Source organism: Coturnix japonica, chromosome 4 (assembly GCF_001577835.2).
Source record: "Coturnix japonica isolate 7356 chromosome 4, Coturnix japonica 2.1, whole genome shotgun sequence".
Lineage (NCBI taxonomy): Eukaryota > Metazoa > Chordata > Aves > Galliformes > Phasianidae > Coturnix > Coturnix japonica.
The window spans coordinates 79,260,085-79,273,698 of record NC_029519.1 but is presented as its reverse complement, the minus strand read 5'-3'; the positions used below and the strand labels follow the sequence as shown (position 1 = coordinate 79,273,698).

Genomic DNA, 13,614 nt, shown 5'->3' with positions numbered 1-13,614 from the left:
GCTATGAGGGGAGAAGAGGGTGGCCATATGGACATTTCTAGTTTGTGTTGTGTGGCCTAAGGGTCACAGAAGGGCTCCCAGTTGTCTTGGGTATCTCTATAGGATGTATCTTAAGAGCCACTGTTTACATAATTCAAAAATAGACTAAAAAGATACAACAAAAAAGTGCTTGATAGAGGCTACTATGGGTCTGTCCTCACAGAACAGTCTTATCGTCTTACAAACCATGTCAAATATTCAAGATAGGAGCATAAGTCAAACTTTTCATAGAATATAGGTCTTTTCATAGATTCATATGGGTTGGAAAAAAGCAGTAAGATTATCAAGTCCAGCCACCAACCCTTTCCCATTATGCTCACTGCTTCAGTGCCACCTCTCCATGGTTCTTGAGCACCTCCAGGGATGGTGACTCCACCACTTTCCTGGGCAGCCTGTGCCAATGTCATTTAAGTCAATCTGAGAATTTCTACTTTCATCCAGTGACCATTTAGGAAATATCAGGAGCTCTTGCTTGTAAGCTGTGTAGTTCATCAGGTGCCTGATTTATCCAGTGTCACTCTATCCCCTCACTGACTACTCTGGAGGAAGTCACGGGTTACTGTTTTGGACAGTTTTATAGCCCCTTATATTAGAGCCAAGGGTTAAGTGCTTGATTTCTATCAGTGGTGAATGCACAGTGGATCTGCCCTGCATGAAATCACTGAAGAAGAACTGCAAACTAGTTCTCTTGATTGAGAGAGATCTAAAATATCACCCCAGTGTAGGCTTCAGTGTCATGTTTTTTAACATGACCAACCCCCCTGACAAAGCAGGTTCCCTATACCAGGTTGCATGGGTAGGCGTCCAGGCAGGTCTTGAATTTCCTTGAGAAGGAAACTCCACAACCCCCCTGGGCAGCCTGTTCCAGTGCTCTGTCACCCTCACCGTAAAGAAGTTCTTATGCACATTCATGCAGAACTTCCTATGCTCCAGTTTCTGGCCATTTCCCCTTGTCCTGTCTCCACACACTGCTGAAAAGAGCTAGGCCTCACCACTTTGCCCCCATATCTCAGATATTACCTCCAGTGTTAATATTCACTGCAGTTTGCACCACATAAGGGGAAAGAAGAGAAGAATTTAAACAATGTTACAGAAATTCAATTATTTGACTGGGAAAATATTGCATCCCACAATGCTAATATCACCAAGGATACTTGAGGCAACAAGCACACAGCACAAGGCTGGAGTAATTGAAAATTTTCTGGGAATGTATCTTTGTAGTCTAATAGACCAGGAACCTGGCAGCCCCATTTCAGACAAGCTGTCTGAAACTGAAAGCATGATCCATAATGACAGTGGCTAAGAAGCCACGGTTCTTTAGCTGGGGACCAGCAAAACTCAAACAAAGAATGAATGTGGGATGAACAAGATGAAACTGACTACAGTTATAGAGGTGGCTCCTTTTGTAAAACACCAAATTTTCTGCTTTGTGTGATTAAGTCTGGAATTTGTAATGTTTTTTTTTTTGGTTGGTTGGTTGGTTGGTTGGTTGTTTTTTTTTAAACATAAGAGATAAACTTATATTTCCTATTAAACTTGCGGCCATTGATATCATTATGTTTAAATTTCTAAATAAAATAAAGAAGACAGGTTTTACAAATTTCTAAGTGATCATAAAGGCACTGTCCTGATGTTAAAATTACAGATAATAATGTTTAAATGAATGAATGCTTAAAGCAGAAGATTGGAGCACAGGCCACTTGCCAATGTGGCCATGTAGAGCTGATAACACTGGACATATGATAGATCATTATTAAAAGGGTTTATTTAAAACTCATCCTACCCCAAAAGTGAATTCTCAACAGGTTCTGGAGTCACATGCAATAAGCTCAGTGGGAAGTAGAAAACTGCTCTTAACTGTATGCACAGAACAATTCTAAATAGGAGCATTTGAAAACAGTGTTGAGAATGAAAGAGTTCTGTCAGAAAGAAAGGAAGATCCCTTTGATTCTCGATGAAAAGCTATCAAGCAGAGTTCAGCATGATGCGGGATGTGACAAATCTTGAGAGAAGCAGTATTCTCTTAAAGGTAATACAGCTGACAAAGTCACTTAATGCTCTTTGTTCAGTGGAACCTAGAAGAATATATATCCTTCAGTGGTTTTTAGACAGAAAGCCATCCTTCCTTCATCCCCACCCCCCTTTCATAATTCTTTGTAAGGATCTTTGCTTTGAGACTTCCTGCAGGAAAATGTTTTAAGTGTAAGTTTTCTTTCTATTGCACCTAATGTCTGCCAATATGAATCCTGTTACAGTCATAAGGACCATTTTCCTTCTGTCCTCAAGCTGTGTTTCTCCTTATTATCATGTTTAACATTCCCAGTGCCTGGCAGGATAGAGATTAGAAGCTCTTAATATTTGCTTCATAGTGAAAGGTCTTGCAGATACTTGAAGCATGGGCTATAATATATGCACATAATTTATTGTTGGAAAAGTTCTGAACCCTCCAGTGAATCACCTTAATCTTTCATCTTATCATTTTAGGTTTGTTTTAAAATAATCTGCTGTGCCCCAGACACATAAACATGTTTAAAATGTTGTTGAAAATAACGCTTTGATAGCAGCTAACAAAAAAGAAATGTTGAATTGTGGTGTTTTTTTTGTTTGTTTTGTTTTTTTTTGTTTCTAAATTAACTTTAATTATTTCAACTTTAATTATTTCAATAAAAAGTACATGTTTTGTGAAGTGTTGTTCTCTAATTCCAATATTTGATTTTTAACAGACTGGAAGGAAAGAGAAGGGGGACCCACTCAACATTGCTATTGACAAGATGACCAAGAAAACACGAGACCTTCGAAGACAGGTAATCTATGCTTTTTGTACTACTACTTGATTTTCCTAGAAATTAAATGCTTGTCAACTTCAGATTGTTTTTGACACATGTAATAGGGTATTTGTGGCCATATGTAAATACACCGCTACTTTGCATCTGACACTGAAAAAAATACTAGTGTTTTCTGAACTAAAAAAGGGATACTGGAACATATTCCAAATGTAATATGGGATGTATGTAATAAATGTAATACCCAGTAGTCTTCATATGTGGGATCAAGGAAGACTGGCTAAACCTTCACTGCCTTCACAGCATTCTTAGTCCTCAAAACACTGCCAGCTGTGCTTATTAGTATTTATATGAATACACTCAATGAAATATCAATTAGTAGGATAAAAAAAAATGTTCATAATAATAACTTTTAAGTTATTACACGCAGTGAAGATCCTTTATGGGTAGGGAGAAGTCTGATAAATAAAACATAGTTTGGACACATTACTTTTAGCTCTGTGATTGGTAATAAGACTGAAAAAAGACTGTTAGAAACAAACAAACAAAAAGCCTGAGATGGAAAAGAATAGAAGGGAGACTGGAAAGCAGAAGAGAAAAATTCTACGTATTACATTTTTGAAGTTAATTTGGGTGGATGGACTTTTTACCTCTTTCTTTTCTTTTCTTTTCTCTTCTTTTCTTTTCTTTTCTTTTCTTTTCTTTTCTTTTCTTTTCTTTTTCTTTTCTTTTCTTTTCTTTTCTTTTCTTTTCTTTTCTTTCTCTTTCTTTCTTTTCTTCTTTTCTTTTTTCTTTTCTTTTCTTTTCTTTTCTTTTCTTTTCTTTTCCTTTCCTTTCCTTTCCTTTCCTTTCCTTTCCTTTCCTTTCCTGTTTCCTTTCCTTTCCTTTCTTCCTTTCCTTTTCTCTTCTCTTCTCTTCTTTTCTTTTTCTTTTCTTTTCTTTTCTTTTCTTTTCTTTTTCTTTTCTTTTCTTTTCTTTTCTTTTCTTTTCTTTTTTTCTTTTCTTTTCTTTTCTTTTCTTTTCTTTTCTTTTCTTTTCTTTCACCTGTACTTTCTGTTAAAAAAAAAAACAAAAAACAAAAAACAACAAAAACCAAAAAAAAAAAAAACACCCAAAAAACAGATAATCATTCAAGACATTTTGTCCCTAAGGAAATGATCTAAAATGTACAAATCAGCAAGACCAAGGAAGGACTTAAAAGTACCTCCTGTTACCTATTTGCAACTAGATGATAGTTTCAGAAAGAGGTATTTTAAAAACTGTACCCTGCTCTTTTCATTTTTTCCTGATTTTTCCACAAATGTACTTGAGGATAATATTTTCCGAGCTTATTTCTCTAAACAATAAAAATTTTGCAATGGACTTACAGACAACATGAATCATAACTCTGCATAAAGCCTAGCATCACATCTGTTGCTCAGCTAATGAGAGAAGAAAGATCCCCACTGTTCTGACCTCCAAATTTGTGGGATCCTAGGTTTTGCAGTGGAGTTTGTAGCATGTGTTGCCTCCCACCTCTGTTCTTATTGCTTGGTGGAAGTAGCAGACTAACACATGAGTTACTGTTCTGTGTGAGGCTCTCAGCAGTTGTCTGAATTACTCATCTCTAATGCCAAATTTACTCTGAAACGTGATAAAAAAAAATGGCACCTTTCTCAATAAACTCTCTGTTTCTCACGTATATTCAACCCCATGGGTGTTAAATTCAATCACAAAAACGTTGTAACTCCGTATGTGGGTAAAGTGAAGCACATACATAAATAGATTCCTGCATAGAAATGAAGTATTTAGTATAGTTTTCTATATTTATGACTGTTAATCACATAGGTATAATGTTTATTAAATCGTGGCAGTCTCTAGTAAACTAATAAAGATTAGGAAGATAGAGTCTTTGATTTCAACAGTGTGTATTTGGACTTTGAATTGATCTGCTTTATAATCATAATCAATGTTGTGCTTTGTCCTGTGCATAATCAGTGGTATAGGAAATGTGCACATCTACCCAGGTCTGCCTAGATATACAAGATGTGGATGGCACTGAGGACTACCTTTAATGGCTGGGGAGAAGGAATTAAAGGTGAAGAAGAAATGAACCAAACCTGAGATTGCACCGTTGCAGTCCTTCAGTTTGGGGCTTAATTGTAGGAAAGACAACCAACCTTGAATTCCACATTGCCTTTCATTTTCATTTAATCCATTTAGAAGCAGCCTTGATGATCAGATTTAAGAAGCATAATGTTACCTTCAGAAGACAGGGCTATCTTCAGAATGTGAGGTTTTTTAGTGAAGAAAGTAAATATATTTCACTTGGTAGTCAGGTTCCTTTGCGAATTAGTCTTCAGCAGCCAACCATCTAAGACTGATTTTTCTTTCTCTCCCCAGGTTACTTAGCTCTTTATCTCCAAGATTTTTATTTATTTTTTTTAATATATATTATTCTTTTATTATTGTTATCATGCAGATATGTGAAATGATGGTAGCTGGGACGCACAGTGATAAAATCCCATCTCACAATTTACGGGCACATCAGTACTTCTCATTCCGATAGAATTACATCTTTTATCTTATCATTTAAACACTCCTGGGCATCAGAAAAGTATTGAGGAGAATCTAATTATATAACTTAATATAAACTGCAAGTAAGATTATCAGCATTGGTTGGACTGAATAAGTTCTTGGAAAAAGACAGGTCTCACCAGCCCATAGCTTATTGCTGCCATTGCCTAGGCTTTTTGTTTTTTTTGGGTTTTTTTGGGGTTTTTTTGTTTTTTGTTTTGTTTTTTTGAGAAAGCACAGAGTTCTGTGTCTAAACAAGTTGTGCCAGTTGGCAGACTTGGGGTCTTTTTTTTTTTTTTTTTTTTCCCCTGGTACACAAGTCTGTAGTAAAATAATAATAATAATAATTTAAGAAAAACAAAACCAAAACTAATGGAAAACCTAAATGCTGAACAAAAGCATTCTTCACTGTGTGGTACAGCAAGCTAGACTGAGAACAGCAGCAGGGTGTTTATTAATGGCAGTTTTTATGTGTGTTTGTATTTTTCCTTAGGGAAAAAATGATACTAATCCTATACTAATATTAATGCTAGCACCTTAAATGGTACATCTAATCATAAAGCAGCATGCACTGCAACTCCATGGTGACATTGACACCACACGGATAAGAGGGATAAGCAGGAAGGACACCCACAAAGAATTTGGCTAAGGCACAAACTGGATGCATAGCGAGACCCACCATGGTCCATAGATCATCTGAAGATGTGTGAGCAGGGCACCAGCTGCTCTGCTGTCACCACCACTGGTGTCCCACCTGTCAGTGCCGCTGTCTTCCACCCTGCTGCTCTCATCCCTTTTCCATATGTCCTGTTCCAGCTCATCGCCTGAGCTTGTTCAGTCTGTGTTAGCCAGTCGGTTTCCCCACAAGGTACAATAACCAAAGCCATTAGTTTTCTCTTAAAGAGCAGATATCGGTACTGCCATTAATTTTAACAGTGCAGCCTGTCTGCAGTACTCTATACAGTAGATTGAAATCAAATAGTTCTTCATTTTTGTCCATTCAGGCCAGACTAATACTTTATATGCATCCAAGTGAAAGGAATCACAGAGAAAATATATTTTTTACCAACAATTCTCAGCTGAACTGGAAACATAGTACTCATATAGCTATTAAGGACAATGCATCCACCTCCTGTGGACTCAGTTGTGTATTATTATTAAAGTTAGTTGGAAATACTTGATGAAATAAATACTCAATAGAAAATTTTCTCTTTCTTTAAAATGGAGAAGCATGATAAAATTGTGTTTGTTTATGCAGAAATATAATTTTGAAGATAGTAAAAATTCCAACTGTTGAAAAGTCATATTGATGTGTTTAACATTTTCAGCTTTTCATACTGAAAGTGAGTATATATTTCATTATAGCTTTTCATTTAAAATATAAGCATATACATATAAATAAATATTGAAAATTAAAATTGAAAACAGCACTCTAGAATGTTCAAGGGCATTTTCAGCTGCTTTATGGTGTTTTGATCATTTAGCATCTTGAAATTTCCAGGTTTCATTCCAAGCTGGAACAAAGAAAAATTTAAATAGTAGTAAAATAGGATTTCTGGTTCCTGTTGCAGTTTAAGGCAACATAATTTTATAATAAAATATATGAATAAGAACTTTAAAGTGGAATGTCTAGAAATGAAAACATTACCAGTTGCATTTTGATGAATATATTTGATACTTTGAGTGCTTAGTCTGATGTCCTTTGCTTTTGTTTTAATGTTGTGGATATCTGAGAGAAGTCATGTGCAACTGTTTGATATGCAAGTCTACACGTGCAACAGAAAAATAATAAAAATAAAAATAAAAAATCTATTGCAACCTACAGGATCTGCATGATGATTTTGTAAATGGAAAGCTCAATCCAGCATTTATTTTTAGCAACAATTTCTCTTCTCAGATTCTTTTTCAGACATCATCCTCTGAGGTATACATAATGTGTAGACAGAGGACTAAAAAATTGAAAACAGCCAAGTTAATGAAGACTTCTTCTTTTTGTAGAATTGTATTATTTTTGTTGATCTTCCTACAAAATAATCTCAGATCTTCCCTCATGATCTCTGATTTTCATATTTTTTTTCTTATTTTCTTATATCCATACTTGCATTCTGAATGGTGGTTGACTATTTGGTGTCTATGCAGGTACACTGATCAGCCAGCTACTGACTTCCCATTACAAATATCCCTCCACAGAACTCAAATTTGGGTCAGCTTTCTACTACTAACAATTTTTTTTTATTTATTTATTTACTTTTAATCGAATAACTGCTTAACATCCTCAAGACCTTGCCTGTATGCTGACACTAGTCTGAAATTGCACATCAGATTGAAATGTACTTGAGAAAAATGGAATTTTGATCATAGTTTCCTCAGAAAATCAGTCTAAAACTGATAGCACCTTTGCCAAGTCTACAGTCTTTTTCTGTTACCATCTGCAACAGCACTCCAAATGTTCAAAGGTAGATGTTATTTTAAGGCCACAGTTTTAGTCATACTGGTATTGTGTAACTCTAATTATGTTATTAGGTGTTCCATATGATTTCTGCAGAGACACATAGCTTGTTTCCCACATGATTTTTCAGAATGAATTTCACGTATGGTTATAGTTTGTCATAGTTTGTTAGAGTTGATTGGGAAATCTCAGTTACTTTGTAAGCTCCTAGCTAAAAGATTTCTGAATTGGTTCAGATGAGTTGTCTTCCTCTTTCTCACAAATAGATATTGTTTGCTAATTCCCAGTGCCTGCTTTTTCCTGGTGGCCATTAGTAGAATGTTGGTTGCTACATAGCTGCATACTTCTGACTACTTGGGATTGAGTTTAGCCATTTAAACATCAACTAATATTAGTGATGACTGCATTGCGGTGCCCACCTTGCAGCCATTCAGCCAGCTTGTTCTGTCACGCACCTTGCAGCAGCCTAAATTCTGAAAAAATCCAAGTCACGTTTGCCCTTTGCATCCCTCTAATCAATTCATTAAGTGTCATGTAGTTTAGACATCCCTTCACATGACTGTTATGTATTATTGATTGCTCATTTACATTATCTTTGTCTTAGGCTGTGCTCTGAAGTATAACTTTGTGCGATATTTGGTGGTGGACTACAGACATGATTTTTATTAGTTTTCAGCCATAATCTCCAGCATACTTTCATTCAATTGCACAGCTATGATTATTATACTCATTAACTTTTAGTCCTTGACAATACTGCTATATTGGTCTACAGGTCAAACTTTGAAAAAGAGATGAAAGGTAGATGAGGTAGATGATACCTTGTGTAATTTATTCATGCAAATTCAGTAAAAGATCTTGAAGAGAGCTTTGTCATCAGACTCAGTTCTTTCCTACTTCATAGCTCTGAAAGTAATCACAATTTTGTGTACTTTCTTTAATTTGGGCACAATAATTTGAATTAGATAACAGGCTACATAATGTTCTTAGCTCTATTTGTTGTATCTTTATTTCCTAGCTTTTGAGAGGAATCCTAATCTCCCTTTGCTATTTATGCTGGTCATTTACACTTAGATTAAGTTGTATCACTACTGTTTATGAAAGCTATTTGTGGTTTAAAAAAATAAAAATAAAAATAAAAATTAAAATAAAAATAAAAATAAAAATAAAAATAAAAATAAAAATAAAAATAAAAATAAAAATAAAAATAGCACATTGGAACCTGCCAAAAATTGACGTAGACTCTGTAGGGACTCTCAGAATAATATTTATATATATGTATATGAGTATTAGTTTGTACAATTAGACTAAAGGGACACCTAAAACTGAAAAAATGTGCTCTGTTGGAACTGATTTCTTCACATCCAACCCATACAATGCAAATTATGTTATGAATAAACATTTATATAACACTTTCAGTACTTGAACTTAAATCTCTCTCTTCTCAAGTGTATGCATAGCTTGCTTTTTTATGGAGTATAAAAGCTTTGAGGAATACACAGAACCTCCACCAAAAGTGGAAGTTGTATCATAACTGTTTTATAGGCAAGCTACTGCCTTCTAATGACTTATCAAGTGCTACAGGGAGGGTCAACTGCACCTAGAAATGAAACCTTACTGTCCAGAATCACGATTTACTAATTTAAATCTTTTTTCCTCTTCCCTTTCTGAAATGCTCAGATAAAAGTTATGCAACAGTTACTGTTAAATTTTCTTTAGAGTATGAAACAGGGAAAAGCGAAGTTGCATTTGAAGGTGAAGCTACTTCAATCTAGATATTCTGTACTGTACTAGCTTTTAAGAGTGTGCAGCATCCACACATGAAGATAAAGCCCAAAGCAAGTGCGAGCAGTTAGAATCATAGAATGGCCTGGGTTGGAAGGATCCTCAAAGATCATCCTGTTCCAACCTCTCTGCCTCAGACATCATTGCCTCCCGCTAAGTAAGGCACTAGACTAGCCTTCCCATAGCCTTATTCAGCCTGGCCTTGAACATCTCCAGGAGAAAAAACAAAAGTAGGAGCTTCAGAAGAATACAATGAAGTCAATCCTAATTAAACTTATTAGACAACCAGCTTGTCTCAGAACTTTTAAGAAATTGAACAGCACACCCTAATAAATAAAAACTCATAATGAGGAGGAGAAAAAATAGCCAACCACCACCACCATCAACAACAAACCAAAAAAAAAACCACACCTGTGCATTCACACCAGCTGATGTCAATTATGGAAACTGGGTGATAATAGAAACAAGATGGCATTCCCTAACTGTTTTATGGAATGGGAGAGTTCATCTTCAGAGGGTAGTTGGTGGTTTGCTTTAGAAAAGGTCACTTGTCTTTGTACGTGTATATGGAATGATGAGGAAAGTGTCTACTAGTTTATTTACCATAAAGAAAGAAACCTCATTATAAGTTGTGTGAGTGGCTCTTCTACTTTTCTACTCTAGAGCTAATCAGCACTACAGTAATAGGCTTGTGTCTAGGTGGCCTAGAGAATCAAGTTCTTGCTCTTAATACTGTAAATGAATACTGTAAATGTAGTCTTTGATGTGTCCTTTGTAGCAGGCAAGTAGGTACTGCTTAATGTTATAAATCTTGCAGGTGGTGATTCATGATCTGCATAATTTAAGGGGAGTTAAAAATAGAGAGAGGGTCATGGAGCTCATGTGGCTCATGTGACACAGTGAGAATTTGTTAATAGAGACTGTTTTGAAGATGCAGAATATAATGGAAGTGCTCAGTAGAAACAGAACATCCAAGAGAGTTTTAACTTCAAGTTTAATATTGCATGAATATTTACTGAAGATTTATTTTGTGAAGACAAAGTTGGAGCAAGGTCATGCTTAACCAGACAATACACAGTAGTCTTGCAAGTTTGTGCTGTATTGCCAAAGATGAAATAGAAGTTGTTCCTGAGGGAATATGTGATGTGATGATATTGCCTCATTCTTTCAAATGAAAACACTCAAACACTCCTTGACGAAATGTTGGCTTTTCTTTTTAATTTTCAATTTTATTTATTTATTTTTAATGCCTTTGAACCAAAGGCAGCATCAAGCCTTTGCTCATTAGAAATGTATCGCATCTTCATCATTGGTTAAGAGGTTATGTTTTCACTCATGAAAATACTACATGCTCATGATTATGGACATCTGGAACTTATCTTTTTTGAAAGCATTGTATCAAGTCCTGATACAGATTTATTTATGTGCCAAAGTATGTTAAATTTTTTAATTCATTTATGTTGATGCACTGTGTTGTATGTGCTCCAGTACTTTCTTTACTAGGTTTCTCTGTCAGCTTGTGCTAAGGTATTAGATAGGAATCTTGTGTAATGCTCTGTTATAAGGAAGAGATAGTAATGCTCCATTTGATAAACCTCTCTGTTGTTTCAGCTTCTGCTGAATTTATAGCCAGTCTTCAGAGGAACAGAAGTAGTCAAATGTTCTGAATTCACTATTTACTAAATTTAATTTAATGAATTTAGTATTTACTAAATTATTTACTTTATTCTATTTACTTTAGGAAAGAAGTTCTAGAAAAAAAATCAAGGAAGAAATGTAAAAAAAAAAAATAATTAGAGGCGATGAACCACCACTTAATCATGATTTTTACTTTAATTTATTTGAAAGTATACCTTTTTGCCTATCTCAAAATGTATTTCATCCCAGTGTTTATCACAGTGACATTGAGGCTTTTATGGTGCTCTGAAGTGCTTCAGAGGAAATGGAGGGTGTTTTAATACTGCTGATTTACTCTTTCAGGTCTGTAGTAATTTCCTTACTGCCTAATTGTAAGGCTCAGTTTAATTTACTCTACACATAATGTTTACTGATGCACATATGGTGCCATATTTCAGGAAACTATACCTATATCAGGTAGTTTTGTGCGAATCTACAGAGTGTAGTATTTCCATCAAGTGAAGAAAACTCTCACCTGCAATGTAATACATGTGATGGATTATTTTGGTCTGGCAAAATCCAAATAATATAGTACCTATTGCTGTTCTTGCTTTTTGAAATAGGATCTAATTTGTTTATTTTTACTCCGACTGAATGATGTTGCAAGTTCAGAATGTCGGCTTTCAAAGTGGCTGATGAGGAATTATGAAGCCATAATTCACTGACAAATGTATTGTAAATTACTGTGCATAGTTTGCAAGTATCCCTTTAATAATGAATCTTTCTAAAATTTCCTATTCTTCAACAAATCTTGGTATTTGCTCTGGGAATTTTAGAAGATACCTGCCTTTGTAATCACTGCATGTTTTTGTTTCAAATATGTCATTTCATTAAAATGAGTTTTAAAAACCACGTAAATGAGAGAGGACAGTTTCAACAGAAGTGTCCAATAATGTTTCCATGAAAACAGAGAACAAAACAAAACTGTCCTGCTGATGATAATTTGATATAAAGCTTAGACTCTATGTAATGTCAGCCAGAGAATGACCTATAGTTGCATTAGCTTATAAAACTTAGAGAAGCTGAAGTTCATAAAGGGCTTCAAATTTTGATGTTCATTATCAATAATGCAGTAGCAGGAGGAAGGGAGCGAAATAAATTGAAGGAAAACACAATCCCTTTCCAAATACTTTTATAACTATCTCCTCCTAATGGATTTATGAGCAATGGCAAGGAGTATGTAGAATCTAATTTCTAAATGGGATTTCAATATTGCAGTTGTCTCTTAATTGCTATTAATTCTGTTTGGTAACACCATTTCTTAAGTAGTTTGAATGTCTTTTGTGTTTCTTGCTGATATATAGCAAGTTTTGTTTTCAGTTTCTGCTCTATAGAAATTATGGCAAGAGCATTATAAACCGACAAACTAAAAAGAAAACAACCAAATCCAACAAAGAGATTGTAATCCCACTGCAGTAGTATCTCTTTTGGAAAGATATGAATGGTAATTCATGGTATCAAATGTCACTTGTCACTGTCCATAGGGTAGTATGAATTCCGGACCCTTGGGAAGGATGATGTTCTCATTCATTTTTTCAAAACACAATAAATTTTTAATTTCTTCTGCCATTGTCAGTAATTCCAGTGGATAGGTCTACCACAGGCAGCTGTCAAGCTTTTGCTTTGGCTGGTGATAATATGGCAGCCTGTTTCTTCAGTTTGGGTAGATGGGAATGCAAGCGTTATGCATATAATGCTTGTTCCATTAGCACTTTTTAAACCTTGTAGATGGGACTGCTTTTGAGTGAAGCTACAATGTATGCTTGATGTAGTAAGGATTAACTTCATGAAGAATTTTTGCAGTCAGGGTCCTTATAATTTGTGGCCATGTATCTGTTTAACCCCCCTGGACTATTTTGATTTCATTGGTGTTTTCTGTTGTCTCTTTAGTTTCTGCCTATATTCTTGTTTTTATTTGTTTGTTGGTTGGTTTTGTTTTGGATGGTACTTTCTGAACTGCATCCTACCATATTAATGCATTGTCTCATTCTTTATTTTTATAAATTATAAATATTTGATATTACACGAACCCTCCAGTCAGCATAAAGGTTTTATTATTTTATCCAGACATGAAATGAAACAAGGCATAGCCCTGATAATGCTCATAAAATGGGCGAGGAGGGAAAAGAGTCCCTTGTTCTTAGAAGAACTTTGGAACTTTTCTATAACTGTTCTAATTCTGTTAGCAAGTACAGGGTTCCTTGTTGTCCAGAAATCATTATTTGTTGATGGATTTTACAGTTTTTGAGCCATTAAAATTAATAAACTTTTGAAATGTTCTATAACATATGTATATAAAATGAAAAAAGAAAAAAAAATCAATATGGA

At 34.9% G+C, this 13,614-nt stretch overlaps 1 protein-coding gene across 5 annotated transcripts in view; it reads left to right on the top strand.

Moving 5' to 3' along the window:
* Positions 1–13,614, top strand: part of CTNNA2 (catenin alpha 2) — a 424,920-nt gene that overhangs the window by 317,371 nt on the left and 93,935 nt on the right. For all 5 annotated transcript variants that reach the window (XM_015862648.2, XM_015862647.2, XM_032444565.1 and 2 more), the window contains one exon: positions 2,763–2,843. In XM_015862648.2, the coding sequence (XP_015718134.1) occupies positions 2,763–2,843 (81 nt within the window). The remainder of the gene's footprint in view (positions 1–2,762; positions 2,844–13,614) is intronic.